The sequence below is a fragment of the Procambarus clarkii genome, chromosome 93, assembly GCF_040958095.1.
Source record: "Procambarus clarkii isolate CNS0578487 chromosome 93, FALCON_Pclarkii_2.0, whole genome shotgun sequence".
Lineage (NCBI taxonomy): Eukaryota > Metazoa > Arthropoda > Malacostraca > Decapoda > Cambaridae > Procambarus > Procambarus clarkii.
In genome coordinates, this window is record NC_091242.1 from 9,754,410 (window position 1) to 9,770,731 (window position 16,322).

At 39.8% G+C, this 16,322-nt stretch overlaps 1 protein-coding gene across 12 annotated transcripts in view; it reads left to right on the forward strand.

Annotated features, from left to right (window-relative positions):
- Ucp4A (Uncoupling protein 4A) overlaps positions 1 to 16,322 on the forward strand; it is a 182,848-nt gene that overhangs the window by 91,639 nt on the left and 74,887 nt on the right. For 6 of the 12 annotated variants that reach the window (XM_069319675.1, XM_045728604.2, XM_045728603.2 and 3 more), the window contains exon 2: positions 305 to 326. The exons of 5 other annotated variants lie outside the window; for them this stretch is intronic. In XM_069319675.1, coding sequence (XP_069175776.1) covers positions 313 to 326 — 14 coding nt within the window. In that variant the 5' untranslated portion in view covers positions 305 to 312. Of the gene's footprint in view, positions 1 to 304; positions 327 to 6,157; positions 6,262 to 16,322 lie in introns of all 12 variants that reach the window. One more of the 12 variants, XM_069319676.1, reaches the window with a different exon arrangement.

The window sequence follows — 16,322 nt, forward strand, 5'->3', positions numbered from 1 at the left end:
TAGTGCTTAAACCGTTTGAACTTTGAAATGCATTGTATACAATGTTTCTCCAAAAATCTACCCAAGTTGTGACATGTATATATGTTTGCCATTAATGTTTATATTTACTTAATGGTATTGTTTTATAATATTACATAAGAATTAAGGAAAGTTTACAAATTAGCTACCATTGTATCTCTGTCTACATTGTATGTTCTGCTTCTAAACTCAAATACAGTACATAGCTAAATAAAATTTTATTGTACTTATACTTTACTGTATATTTGCTTTTTCTAATTAATTTTTTTCTGTTTTTCCTCACAAGCTGTCAAGATGAATAGTAATCGGTAAGTATGAAAGAAAGAGCTGATCTCCAGTTGTATAACAGTATCTAATTTTGTAGCATTTAGAATTTGTCTAATATTGACACAGCATAAAATGCACCTAACCAAATCTAACTAAACCACTTACCCTACCCTAGGCCTAATTACAGTATATACAAAGCCTATATACAGTATACAGAAGCACCTTACTAGGACTACCTGTGCATTTTACAACACATTTGAATGTATTCAACATGTAATTTTTTAATGACAGTCCCTTAAAGGTGCGAGTGTTTTAGTTTTGAATGCATTTTAATTGGTGATAAAACTCTTAAAATATGAGCACCGAGTGAAAATTGCATGGTATAGTATCTAATTAATACTACTAAACCTCCAAAGTATTTGCCTTCTCAGGAAGAAATATGGTACTGTAACAAATTCTTTTAAGCCTCGTACACCGTATTCACTTGCCAGCTGATCCGTGCCCCTGAGCGAACCCCACTTATAAAAATTGTATCTAAACTATTGTACAAGTCCAGTTGATGGGAATTCATGCACTACTTTTTCCTGAGATGCATATACAGACTAAAGATTCCATACTTGATTACTTACACTATGGTTTGCATTATTGTAAATGCCTGATGGAGTATAAGCCATGCCTTAGGCTAACACCATTGTAGCCCCCCCCTGCTTGAATTGAAAGCAATATGCAACCTCCACTATTCTTAATAAAATTTGACACTTACCCAGTTTAACTACTGTACTGTTGAAGTGTTAACCTTATTGATATACAGTAGAGTGAATTTTTTTTGGTCCTGTTTGTTGATTAATCCAAGATGTTAGTCATAACCTTTTATTCTGGGAGCTTTTATTCTTGAGCTTAACTCAGGTACCACCAAGTCTTTACCCAACACACCAGGTCTCTGAGACCTGGTGTGTTGCTGCCTGCCAGGAGCCAACACCAGAATCTGACTCACTGTACAAAACTAGGGGATCAGACTAAGGCTAGGGGATCAGAGATTAACCGTAAAACTGAAGAAGATCACCAGTAATCATAGGCACAACAAAATAAGTGACTGTTTAATGTAAATTAGACAGCCATAAGTAAATAGGAACAACGATCACTGCCATGGGTCCATGCCCTGCAACACTGCAACAGGGGCAGTCCTGGTTCTTGTATAGGTCTGGCAGTTGGTGGGTATTGTTGTGTCAGTTCTATCATGGAATATACTGTATAGTGCCAGCATTGTGGGGTGTTATCTGTTCATCTTCTGGTTCACCTGGTCCCCATGCTTGGAAACCTTGAAATTTTGGGAGGTGGCCCTGGGTTTGTGGAGGTTTTTGTCTTCCACTCAAGGGGTCTTACGGCCTGCTCCACCATATCTTCCTGTGTTTTCTAATGTCATTCTTGTTTTCTAATGTCATCCTTGTCCACTCCTTGGACAAGGATGGGCTTGCAGTGACCCCTGTCCTCATAGAAAGTATTCTTATTCTTTTTCTTGCTCAAGTGAGATACCATAGTGCTATGCTTTATTTTGGTCTGTTATGTCTTCTGTTGGTTCCCCCTTTGTCCTGTATTTCAGCTGACCACTGTGTTCACATTTATCAAGTAGATTTGAGCATCTCATGATTCATTTTCCTGGTTCTTTGGGGTACCTATTTGATGTTCCTGTTCATTTTGTGTTCAGGATTTGACTGGCATTTGATGTAGGGTACCATCTGAACTACTTATGGACTCTGCCATTTGATCTTCTCATTGCAACCAGAGTCTTAACCAGACTGCTCTATCTGGCCCTCTGATATCTTTGTCTTTGGTAGATCCGCATTCTGGCATATTTTGCTACTTCAGGCCCCCAGTTATCCAGTTTGTCTGCTGGTTAAAGATCTTTATTTATCCGTGCTTTCCCATTCCAACTTCTTTGTTAGCTGGCAGATACATTAGGCCCCTAGTAAATAATAAATAAATTCAATGATTCAATGATTCAAAAACTTCTTCAGCCGGGTTGGTCTTTGAGGGTAGTCTGGCTACCCCTCAAAGATCATTCCTGCTGTCTTTTCTGGCTTTGATCCTCTGTGCAGTTCCCATTTGGGGTGTGCCGACCATTCTCACACTCTCTCCTTTGTTTCTATTGAGTGAGAGATGGATATGCCCAATTTCTCTGGCTTTGCAACCTGTTTGGCCATCCATAGGTGGGCCTGTTTTCCTCTGGGTCTCAGCACTTTCCAGTCTGTGAGTCACCATATCTTGTTCATGAGGCATTCACAGAGTGCATGCTTCACTTGGACTGGGGTAGATGGGCACATCATTTCTCCTTCCCACCAGTCTGTTTGCTTCTTTCTGCATTTGCCTCAGTTTAGGCTTTTTTGAGGGCTATGTTATTTTATGGTTGCTTCTTTCTGCATTTGCCTCAGTTTAGGCTTTTTTGAGGGCTATGTTATTTTATGGTTACCCATGTGTCCCATTCCACTCTGGTTCCTTGTCTTTCTCCCTTGTTGTCCTGACGTCTTCACATCCCTGGGCATCACCTTTCTGTAAGGCTTGCCAACTTGCACATCTCCATTGTTTGCAGTTCTCCACTACTCTTTGAGTGTGGGATTTCTTGGCCATGTGTCCCATGGTTTGTTGGTGCAATTGATACTGTATCTTCATGGCGGCAGTATGTTTAGCTTTCGTTCCACCTGGTCCTTCTTAGCATCCATGTTGGTGGTTGTTGAAATTTTCGTTTGTCCTGTTTCTTGGTTTGCTAGTTGATACCTTTACTCATCTTGTTCAGCTTTGTTGAAACCTTTCTTACTGACTTTGGGGGATATTTAACCTTGCCTATTTCTCTGTTTGTCTCAGACATTCTTTTAGTCTTTGGGAAGTTCACAATTTTGGGATCTATTTTTGGTCTTTGACTAATATTGTTTTCTTATTGGGGTGGGGTTTTTCTCCTTGCCATGTGATTTCTGTATCCTGTGGCCACAGCATAACATTTTACAGGTTACTTGCTCTACTGGGGCAAAGTCTGTGTTTGACACCCATTTCTAATGTGTCTTGTTCAAAGGCCTGCTTTTCCCAGGTCCTCCACATGATAGTTCAGTTCTATCAATGGGCTGTTTGTCTGCTCTAAGAATGTGTGGTTGCTGCTTTGCAGCTTTGTCAACGGCTGCTGTTTGGGTTTGAGACTTATGGGGTTCCTTCTGATGTTAGCTCTTATTCCTTGTTTTATTCCTCACCATCTAGCCACACGTGTGTTGTGCTTTTGTGTTTTGTGCATTGCTGCTGTTTCTTGCTCTGGGCTGTCCTCTCCTGCCATTCTTCTCACAAAAGTCAGCCCAGACTGCCTGTTTTGCTTTGGCAAGAAGTTGGCCTCTGCTATCAAGACTCTGTTGTGAATAAGCTCAGGGAGCTACCGAGGGATTCCTCCCAGAAATCAAATGTTGAATGTAATGAAACCTGTTTTAATTTTCACTAGCATTATGATCATACTCTCATATGCTGAATAGCACTATTGTTGTATTTGGGATCTCCCTTTTGAACTGATATCATTTTTCAACATTTTGACACCCCATAGACACCAACCACAAGATCTTTATAATAGGCAAAAATTAAAACAGCTTCATAAAAAATATATTGGTCTTGGCTGCTATTTTTCCCAGCAGCTACATCTTATAATGTTCTTGACTAGGATTTTGTACCCCCCAAGAAACATTCACAGTTTTGGGGTTCAGGCTACAGTCAGTGCTTAGGGATGGAGGTAGGGATGTTCCTAAGTCATGATGAAGTTTCAGGGTTATGTGGATCAGGAGCATCAACACTTCCTTGATATTTGCACCAGGCATCAGGTTTCTGGCTGCTATTTTCATGGCAGTCTCCATAAGTTTCATCCAGTTTTCTGTTCATCACCTGTGCAAGGAACTAAAGAAAAATAAAGCTGATGAAGCTTCCCTCTCTAGTTTCCTTAAGCTGAAGATTGAGTTGTGATGTCTGGTGAGTTGATGATGTCGGCGGGTATTGAGGTGCTGGTGTTACAGGCCTCTCAGATAGTTGGGACAAACAATTTGTTGATAAATACAGTATCTTATTCCTCAAATATGACACGGGGTTTCGAGATTAGAGGACTATATTATCATAGCTTCTGTGCTTGTAGATTGAGTCTAGGCCTAATTTGTAAATTGGCTGATTTAAAATATTTAATCTCGGCTATGCAATTTTATTAGCATTGGAGATATTCTGTATTAGGTAGACATCCGGGGCCAGATTTACGAAGCAGTTACGCAAGTACTTACGAATGTGTAAATATTTCCTTAATCTCTGATGGCTTTGGTTACATTTATTAAACAGTTTACAATATGAAAACTTTCTAATCAACTGTTGTTATTGTTATAAACAGCCTCCTGGTACTTCGGAGCTCATTAACTGTTTAATAATTGTAAACAAAGCTCCCAAAGATTGAGAAAAGATGTACAGGTTCGTAAGTGCTTGCATAACTGCTTCGTGAATCTGGCCCCCTGGTCAGGATAATAATAGGTACAAGCCTAGTCTAGGCACTTTTTGCAGCAGTGCAGTGTATTGCAGCTGCATTGTTAGTTTTGGAAATGGATGGCACAGATGCTGTACTTGGGGTTGACCCTGATGTAATAATCCATTTGCTAATCTTTGTCAGTCACTCCTCGTTTGCCAGCATTCTGCCCCGAGGCTGCCTCGGGTTCAGTACTTTATTTAATAATTTTTTGGGAGTTATTTGTGGCATTTGAATCAAATTGATGCATGCCACATTTCTTGAACTCAGTGTTGATATATCAAGATTGCACTTAACATAAGCAATACACAAATGTTTTCTGATTTAGCATTTCCATGGGATTCTCTTCAAACCACTTATTGACATAAGCTCTCCAAGCCTTTTTAAAGCAACTAAATAGGATTGTGTAAAATATGTGGAATTTTGGTCTAACCGCTAACCACTGTGATGCGCCGAGTTTATTGTGAAATTTCCCCTGTGCGCATGAAATCAAGTGTTCCCCAAAAATTCTTTTTTATTTGCAAAATGATAAATTCCCTTCCCTGAACATGTCTTATGTAAAAATAAATACCGAATTACACTTTGGCTGTGGGGACGTGGTCAAGGTGCGCTGTGACGTCATCAAGGGCTGGTCGTTTGTGCGTGAAGCTCCCAAACACGGTCGCATGGGCCATTCATGCAACACATGTTGCCACAAATATATTTTCAATTATTTGTTCTATGTATTTCCAATGTGGTTTTTTTTTATCGCATATGATGCATATTTGTGTCCTTTATAATTTGTATACAGTAGAATGTTCATAATGTTCCATGGAACTGTGATTCATGTGTTAGTAATGTGTCCACAATAAATGTTTATTGTTGCAATATTACTTGTTAAAAATTCACTAAAATTGCAATATGTACAGTTTCACACACTACACAGTAACACACTGTATTACACAGTACTTCGGAAGTGAGTAATAATCAACGGAGTAGTCCATGGTACACAGCACGACTTCGCTCTTGTTGCACCAGGCACAGATAGATTTTCGCTTACTGTTTCTTCGTTCTGTGTGCTTACAAATAACGCACACACGTACATCCTTGGCTTTAGTACTTGTAGATGGTATGTAGCCAAGCTTGTAAAGCATAAGGTAGTATTGAAAAGATCAGTTTGTAAGGTAGTTGTGGAAAGATCGCTTTGTAAGGTTCCACACAGGAAGAGATTCAGCTACCCTCAAAAAGTGTCCATCAATCTGGAAGAGATTCAGGCAGTCTGGAAGAGATTCAGCTATTCTTAAAAATATCTATGGATATTTGAATGTAGAAAATATACATGTAGAAAAACAAAATAAATTTTTTTTACAGTGTGACGGTAACGCGTTGGTGTTCGGCTGTTTAAGGCTAGGGGTATGGCCTCGTCACATAGTTATAAAAAAAAATAGAAAAACTGGAACTTCGTCTGTGGTAAGGTAAGGAGAAGACACACAAAACACAAGTAAAACTTTAACAATGAAATTTTAATTACGTTAAATAAATCAAAACATGAAAATAATGCACAAACAAATTCTTATAATAAAATCAATCAATCAAAATAATAAGAATACTTAAATGACACAATGAAAAGTTACGTTAAGGCAAAATAACAAGAAGTGCAACACAAAGGTAAGTGGGAGGTGCTGGAATATTGGCTTAAAGCCACCACCTCTCTCAGTACACGCTAACGTCTAGCTGGGAGGAGTGCTGGCTACGAAAGCACTGAACATTCTGAGGACTGATGTTGGGGCGACCCCAGACATCAGGTAGTATTGGGGGGGGCGAGGCAGGTGCAGCCAGACCGGCGACCAATCAGCGGAGCCGTAGCGATCAACGGGTAGTTTGGTGGTTGGAGTTCGAACAGGTGGCTGGCTGCATACGTTTCTGCTCACCCTGGCAAGCCTTGCTGGTGTTGTTGTCGTTGTTGGACATTTCTTCCATAGTCTTTTTATATAATTGTGAAGACGTAATTATGGAGGGAAGAGCAGGCTCAATCTCTTGAAGGAGATTATCGTCACAACAGAAAGAACAAATGTCAAAAAGGTTCATTCGGTGTTCAGCAAGTAGGCTGCTCCATGTTTCTTAAATAAAAAAAACGAAAAATAAAAACAGTTGAAACAATTTGAAAAACGGCCAAATGCCATAAAGGTTCGTTCAGTGTTTGTCGGGTAGACTGCTCCATTTTTGAGAAATAAATGAAAAATACAAAGCAAATGGAACACATTTGAAATACAGAAAGATTGTCATAATGGAGCAGCCTACCTGACAAACACTGAACGAACTTTTATGGCATTTGTCCGTTTTTCAAATTGTTTCAACTGTTTTTGTTATTTTTCGTTTTTTTTATTAAAGAAACAGAGCAGCCTACCTACCGAACACTGAATGAACCTTTTTGACATTTGTTCTGCTTTTCAAAATCCTTAATTTTTTTTAATTAATTAAAAGCGAAAAGCGAAAGCGAGCGAAAGTGTTATTAAGAAACATAGAGCAGCCTACCTGGCAAACACCGAACAAACCTTTTGCTATACAAAAAATGAAAAAAAAAATTGAACAAATACTGTACGTAGAAAGAAAAATGTCATAAAAGTTTGTCCAGTGTATGTAAGGTAGGCTGCTCCATTATTTAAAACATCGAATATCATATTGATGTATTTCGGTGGTAGAACGGATTATTTCTATTTACATTCTTTTCAATCGGGAACCTTGTTTTGAATGATGTCAGTTTCACATGACGACCACAGCGCCGGAACGGATTAAATTCGTTATTCGAGGTTCCACTGTAATTTCAAAGTTATACATAATAGACAGTACCTTTGACACACAAATACAACCTGTTAACATGAAAAACTAAATAAAGTGAGAAACAATGTTTAACAAACAACAAAGTTATTCCCATGCGGCACCTTAACTCATTTTACCTAAAAATATGCAACGTCTCCAGGCCACTACAGCTAAACCACAAGAGCTAGAGACTTTTATTTGAATTTTTGTGCTTCCTGAAGGCTAATTAACAATGTCATAAGAAAAAAATCATTTTTTCGGAGCAATTTTTTTTTTGAGCGCACTGGGGATGTCAGCTAATTAACAGTTATCTGTTTGAGGGTTAAATATACAGTACAGTACACTATTTTGTGTATCTTGAAGTACCTTCTCCAGATGGTAATACTGTACATGAATACAGGATTATCATGCCAATCAGTTAGTTGTATTACTGGCTTTGTGTTGTTTTATATCAATCATTTGTCAAATGTTTTTAGAAGACACTCGTACATGATCTTGGGCATCATGTGGCCCAAGTTGTTGAAATCTACTCAGGCTGCATTGCAAATATGAATGTTTACTCCTTAGAATTTTGTTTGCAGCCACTATAGATAAACAAAACAATCTTAAATAGCATTTTTCTGCCTTGCTGAAAAATATTTAAATTTAAAGGTGGTTTACCTTTCATAGGCTACTGTACATAAATTGTAAGACTAATATATACATGAAAATACAAAAAATGTTTGTTGCCTGACACACACAGTACATACTGTACAGTATTTGTGTATCAGTAAGGTCTGGGAAACATTGCAGATTTGCCATTGCAATCACTGGATATATGCTAATTATTCTGTCTGCAAATTTAATTTAACCACAATTCATGCATTTTACCATGGTTAATTATTATGAAGTTAGTGTTTCAAAGCTACAGTATTTTATCTTAGAACCATGGCCATAAGGCCAATGCATCTATGTTGGGATTATTTTATTTACAATATACTTTACCAAAATGTTGTTTGGTTTAAATTGTAGCTTGTAAAATTGAATAACTTATAATTTTCATATGTAATATATTTGCACCTGTAATACTAATAAATTAAAGTAAATTTTAGCTCTTGTTGATTTAGGTTTGTACCACACTATAGGAACTAAATGTTCTTTTGCCACAACTGACCAGTGTGGAATGACCTTACCTTGATATAGTTCTGTGCAGTATGGTGCTCTATGGTATTAAACTTTGTTGATTTTGCTGAATGTTTTGCATGAAAATATATTAACTGTGATGGCATAAGTCCATTTTCTGTGGGGAGCCCAGGCGGCTCCCTGAGCTATCCTACAGATACGGTATAGTGTTATATTAGTTGGGGTCATCAGTCACAGAGTTCTTGTTGCCTACAGGGAACCAGAGCCAGAACGTTGCCCCCCGCTCAGAGGGGTGCTGAAAGCAATGGCCTATGAGCATTTACATTTAAAGTACTATGTCATATTTTGCCATTTACCTGGGAAGGCACCCAGAAAGGTTGTGAATGAATACAAACCACTGTCTGGATGAGAATTGCAAGCTTCATCTTCCAAATAGCAAAAGAACTCCCCAAGAAAGAAATCAAACAAGCAACTCGTCATTCAACTAGCCCCCTACTCATTAACGCTGCCATCCCGCTGGGGGAGGGGGAGCCGGCCTGGGTGAGAAGGCAACCCACCAATTCAGTTCTTGACTGATGGTGCTGGTGGTCAAATGTCGACTCAGGCCGCAATTTCTTTTCTGGATTTTGCCTTAACGACTGTTCTTACACTTGTTTTGTGCACTGCCCTGGAGTTCTACAGGGTACCAGGGCTGCATGCTTCTAGGGTTCCCTTCCCTAGGTGCTCCATGAGTACTGTACTGCCCTTGTGTGGTCAGGGGTTATTACTATCAAGCAGTGGCTGATGTTTTTCTCTGGCTGCTAGTTTGCTAGTTGTGGAATTTTGAGTGTGTCTTTCATTTTCATTCTGGTGGTTTCACTTGTTGATGCAGTGGTGGTCTACTTAGCTTCTTATTAGGCTAGCCTAGGTTGTGGTGGTGGTCCTCCTTTGTTGCCCCAAGGTTTCACGGCTGCTATGTATATTCAGTTTACCTTTTACAAACAGGGTTTACTGGCTTAGCTGGCCTCAGTGCCTGGGCTTCCCAAAGGTCTTATTCACTCTATGAGCCCTGGAAAACCCCTGTGGGTTCTATCGAACCATGGATACATCTGAGCCCACTCTTGCATTGTGCGACTTTGAAGGTTATTCATCGCCCCTGCCTCTGGATGACGATCATTCATACTGCCTCCATCAGGCTGCCTGTTAGGTCAGGGACACCTACGACCCTGAAACTTATGGGACTTGTTCCCCTCTTGTGCATTGCATGTTCGCTTCTCATTCTTGCAGTAGGACAGGTTGGAGGCCCCGGAGCTGCCACACTTGGGTTCTAGGGACTCGGCTTGTGGGGCGTTGATTGCTTGAGCCTTGGTTCAGTCTGCGCCTCCGCTTCTTTCCCAGGTGGGTGTGGTTTGCCATGTTCCTCCCACCCCTGCTTCCGGCTCCCAAATGTCTGATGGTTTCGGACTTGGGGTAGGGTTTAGCTCGGGATGAGGCTCTGGTGGCTTTGAGGGCTACCCCTTTCGATGCGGGCACTGAAGTGATTGAGCCCCTTTTTCCCACCAAGGCTTCCGAGTCGATCCAGCAGACTCCCTTCTTCAAAGCCTTTTCCTTGGACTCTTATCTTTTTTCCTGGGGCAGTGCACATGGATGAGAGCTCTGCCTCGATGGTTTTCCGCCTTTGTCGATGGAGGCTAGTTAACAATGTCACAAGAACAAATAATTTTTTCAGAACAATTTTTTTCTTGAGCACTTAGGGGTATGTCAGCTATTAACAATTAGCAGTTTAAGGGGGAGGGGGGAGGTTAGTTCCAAATATGCCAAAAATATTCAATAAATGAAAACTAGTTCGATTTCAATCAAACTTTTTTGATAAGTTGTATATGAAAAGGGTTTCCTCTGGTCCAAGTCTCAGCATCGTAGCATAAATAGGAAGGGAGAAAAAATATTGAATTATGTGTCAAAATTTTTCCAAAATGCTCAAAAACAATTATCAAACAAAAGTGTCAACTGAAATCATGTCTATGACTATCAGCTATTACTATGATAGTGTTTGGCCTATGAGCATATATTAAAAACAAATTATATTTAGTTTTATTAATTAAAAAAAATTTAGTTAATTTTTTTTTCTTATTTGTTTATCGGGCAATTTGCATGAAACTTATACACCTGACTGCACGTAAGCTTATCTGTAAGGGTGCCAATTTTGGAGGAAATTGGTTGATGTCAACCTCAGCCACAGATGGCAGTACCTTAGACTTTAATATTTTAAAGATTTCTTTTTCGAGTAACATAAATGAGTTGGTACTCTTTCATTTTTATTCAATTTACATGAAACTTACACCTTATATGTAAAGTTTGTCTCTAAAATCTGAAGGAAGCATTTTTTCTTAAGTTCATTTATTAATTTTATAAATAGCAATAAACCATGATATATTTGCATAATTTTTTATGGGAATTTTGACTATTTGCATTAGGAAAACTAAAGATGTTTTGGAAAATCCCCTTCTACAGATCCTTTATTATATGCTAATGTGTCAGAAAAGTGTCATAGAATGATTATATCTGAAAAGGTGAAAGGTTTCAACTTATTTGAAAATGTGTAATATTTGTTGAAAAAACAAAAAAAAATTAAATCTCCCTGTCTATTTAGGCTGCAGTACTGAAACTTGGAACAATTGCAGCCCTTTTCATATACAACTAGTCAAAAAATATTGGTTGACATTGAACAAAGTTTAAAAACTAACTAACTGCCCCTTAAGGGTTAAAACAGGGATGTAGAACCAATATGCATTTGTAAACACTTCAGACACAAGTAACCACGTTGGGGCCAGTTCCATATTTTTGAATTGGCGGGACTCTACAAACAATCAAAGTGATGCATTACATTTATTAAAAAACAGGAAATGAGATAATATACTAACAAGGAACAATTTCTCACTCACCAGATAATTATAGTGTTTCCAGTCACTCAGATTTAATGAAGGTCAATAACCTTATGGCGAGGTGGTTACCTTACGAGCACACACCACACAATCTGTGTGTGTGAAGTCTCGGCCCTCTCTCCCTCGTGGAGTGCAGGGATGCTATTCTCGTGAAAATGGGCAGGAAAACTTTACACACAGAATCTTACACAATTATTAATACATACTCTCAAACTCAAATGAAACATACAATTTAATACAAATATAACAAATTGGTACCTGGTTGATACCTAGTTGATGGGGTTCTGGGAGTTCTTCTACTCCCCAAGCCCGGCCCAAGCCAGGCTTGACTTGTGAGAGTTTGGTCCACCAGGCTGTTGCTTGGAGCGGCCCGCAGGCCCACATACCCACCACAGCCCGGTTGGTCCGACACTCCTTGGAGGCATAGATCTAGTTTCCTCTTGAAGATGTCCACAGTTGTTCCAGCAATATTTCTTATGCTTGCTGGGAGGACGTTGAACAACCGCGGACCTCTGATGTTTATGCAGTGTTCTCTGATTGTGCCTATGGCACCTCTGCTCTTCACTGGTTCTATTCTGCATTTTCTTCTATATCGTTCACTCCAGTACGTTGTTATTTTACTGTGCAGATTTGGTACTTGGCTCTCCAGTATCTTCCAGGTGTATATTACAGTGGAACCTCTATTAACGAGTTTAATCCGTTCTGGCACCGAGCTCGTTACCTGGAAAACTCGTCTTTGGAAACAAATTTCCCCATTTAAAATAAAGGAAATAAATTTAATCCGTTCCACTCCCAAAAACATCCATACTTGTATGACTTTTTTTTATGTAAATATAATATTGCACATGTAAATATAAATGTTTTGTTGTAGTGTTTTAATATTTACTTTACCTTATGAAGAGTAGTTGCTGGCTTGAGGGAGACGATGGGGAGGTGGGAAGGATGAGAGGGGTTATGGTGTGGAAGGAGAATCCACCTCTGAGTCAGGCGGACTCTCTCTTCTTGGGAATTTCACCCAAATTTCATTTCAAATGTCACACAAGGATGCGTTAGACCAGCACCAAATAAAAAACTATGTTGATTACACTCGTTGTGTCAACAATATAATAGTCTTACCACAAAGATACAATACAATGCCGTTTTCTCATAGGCAATGTGGTTATTAAAGAAAACGGAAATTTCATGGCAAACATGTATACAATCCCCAAGTCGATCGGATAAGAATTGGATTTTATAGAAATATTTGCTCAAATGACGCTTGAGCGCGGTGTTTGGGTGCATTCAAGAGAAAAAAAGTGTGTTACGTTCAAGCGACATATACCTGCGAAAGTGATAACACTTTCATAAAGTGTTATCACAAAGTGATAAATTAATTAAACATTTTCATACACCGGGTTGTCACTGCTTTATCAGGACAGCTTTTCCAAGAATGCGTTCACCTTTTCAAACATTCCAAACACTTCCCTGATCTCAGTGGAAGAGGCAGCATCCTCCCTTACCTCCTCATTCCCTTACTAATGGTGTAAATTGTTGATGAGGACCTGCCATACTTCCTTGTGAGACCAATCACACAGACACCACACTCATGCTTTGCTATAATTTCCTTCTTTCAATCCACAGTAATTGTGTCTTTCTTCCTCTTGACAACACTATCTTTAGCAAGCAGCTTCTTTGGAGACATCGTGTGTTACAAATTGTAGTCCCAAAACCACTAAAAACCCAAAGAAAAGCTCAAATAAATCCAGAGGGATGCTTGTCGTGTGAGATACAACAACAACACTGGCGTCGGAGGCATCCGAGAATTTGCGAGAACCCGTGAGACGCTAGGAAGCTCCATGTGGTTTCACTCGTTAATAGAGGCGAGCTCGTCAATAGAGACAAATTTGCTGCGAGTGGCTTGCTCGTTACTGGAAAAACTCGTTAATAGAGCCACTCGTTAATAGAGGTTCCACTGTATTTGATATCTCTCTCGTCTTCTTTCTAGTGAATACATTTGGAGGGCTTTGAGACGATCCCAATAATTTAGGTGCTTTATTGCGTCTATGCGTGCCGTATATGTTCTCTGTATTCCCTCTATTTCAGCAATCTCTCCTGCTCTGAAGGGGGAAGTGAGTACTCAAGACGGGACAACACAAGTGACTTGAAGAGTACAACCATTGTGGTGGGATCCCTGGATTTGAAAGTTCTCGTAATCCATCCTATCATTTTTCTGGCTGTCGCAATATTTGCTTGGTTATGCTCCTTAAACGTTAGGTCGTCAGACATTATTATTCCCAAATCCTTTACATGCTGTTTTCCTACTATGGGTACATTTGATTGTGTTTTGTACTCTGTATTATGTTTAAGGTCCTCATTTTTACCATACCTGAGTACCTGTAATTTATCACTGTTAAACATCATGTTATTTTCTGATGCCCAGTCGAAAACTTTATTAATATCAGCTTGAAGTTTTTCAATGTCTTCAGCCGAGGTAATTTTCATACTGATTTTTGTGTCATCTGCAAAGGATGATACGAAGCTGTGACTTGTAATTTTGTCTATATCTGATATGAGAATAAGGAAAAGCAGCGGTGCAAGGACTGTACCCTGAGGTACAGAGCTTTTAACTGCACTTGGACTAGATTTTATATGGTTGACCGTTATTCGTTGAGTCCTGTTTGACAGAAAACTGAGTATCCAGCGTCCTACTTTACCGGTTATTCCCATTGACTTCATTTTGTGTGCTATCATGCCATGGTCACATTTATCGAAGTCCTTTGCGAAGTCCGTGTATATCACATCAGCATTCTGTTTTTCTTCTAATGCCTCAGTGACTTTGTCGTAGTGCTCAAGTAGCTGTGAGAGGCACGATCTTCCCGCTCGAAATCCATGTTGGCCTGGGTTGTGAAGGTCATTGGTCTCCATGAAATTGGTGACCTGACTCCTAATCACTCTCTCAAATACTTTTATGATGTGCAATGTTAGTGCAACTGGTCTATAATTCTTTGCCAATGCTTTGCTCCCTCCCTTGTGTAGAGGGGCTATGTCTGCTACTTTAAGTGCATCTGGTATCTTCCCCGTGTCCAAGCTCTTCCTCCACACTATACTGAGGGCCTGTGCTACCGGCACTTTGCATTTCTTTATAAATATTGAATTCCATGAGTCTGGACCTGGGGCCGAGTGCATGGGCATGTTTTCAATTTCTCTTTCAAAATTTAGTGCGCTCGCGTTGATATCAGTTATATTTACAGGGGTTTGAATATCCCGCATAAAGAAATTGTCTGGATCTTCCACTTTCATGTTGTTTATTGGAGTGCTAAACATGTCCTCATACTGCTTTTTTAGGATTTCATTAATTTCTTTGTCATCCTCCGTGTATGAACCTTCACTTGTAAGAATAGGTTCAATACTGGCAGTGGTTTTTGCTTTTGATTTCGCATATGAGAAGAAATATTTTGGATTTTTCTTTATTTCCTGAATTGCTTTCTGTTCTAACTGCCTTTCTTCAGTTTCATATGAGTCTTTCAATTTCCGCTCGATTTCTTCAATCTCCCTATTTAAATTATTCCTTCTTTGACGGGAAATTCGTGTCTGCATAAGCAGTTCCGTTATTTTTTTCCTGCGTTTATAGTGTCGTCTGCGTTCTCTTTCTACGTTAGATCTCTTTCTGGCTTTCCTCAAAGGAACATGTTTCAGACAGACTTGATACGCTTCCGAAGTCAGTTTTTCTATTCCTTCTGTAGGACTTGTATTACTTAGAACAGTTTCCCATGGAATGTTTGTAAGTTCCCTGTTTATTATCTCTCAATTTAAATCCTTTTATTATTAAAATTGAATTTACTGAATAGCCCCTCTCGCTTTATCAACGTTTTAGGTCTATTCTGAGTATTGATGGTCGTTTACACTTCAATGAGCTTGTGATCTGAGTATTTTAACTAATTTTACTTCTAATGGTATTTTAACTAAGAGAAACATTTATATTAACAACAACAAAGGCTAGACTTTATGTACCAGTCATTACAGTATGAAGGTCGGCATCTCGGGGTTCATATTGGCCTTTTCGCAGGTTGCCCAGTTGTCGGGGCAATTGGGGAGAAGGGGAGGCTTGCTCTTTCCCCAACACCTAGTCCCTCGGGTCGTTCTTATGGCCTTAGGTGATGTTGGGCGGCTCTTCCTCTTTTAGGGGGTCGGGTCTGGGGTCTGGTGCAGCTTATTCATTTGGTGCTGGCTCTGGTTCTCTGGACCTCTTTTCTGTCCATCCATTGGGTCACCTCCGAGTGAGTTCACTCCTCCTTTCGGGTGACCCCATTGTCCCAGGTCTCGCTTATTCTCGATCCGGGTGCTTTGATGATTCCCTGGACCTCAGGGATGCGTATTCGCATGGCTCTATTCATCTGGGTTGGGGGCTTGGTTAGGTTTTATTGTGGGGTGACATGCTTATCGCTTCAGTTGTCTCCCTTTCGGGATGATCTGGCACCTCACATTTTAGCATGTTTGGCTCAGGTTGTGGTGGCCTGTCTTTGTCTGCTATGTCTTCGGGTTTTGGCCTACCTTGATAACAGGTTGGTGAGGGCTCCCAGCCAGTCTGCTTGTCTGCTTGCCAGGGATCTGGCTCTTTTCCACCTTGCTGGGTTCGGGTTCTTGATGGGCTGGCAAAAGTCCCAGTTGGTCCCGTCCCAGGTTCAGACTTGGCT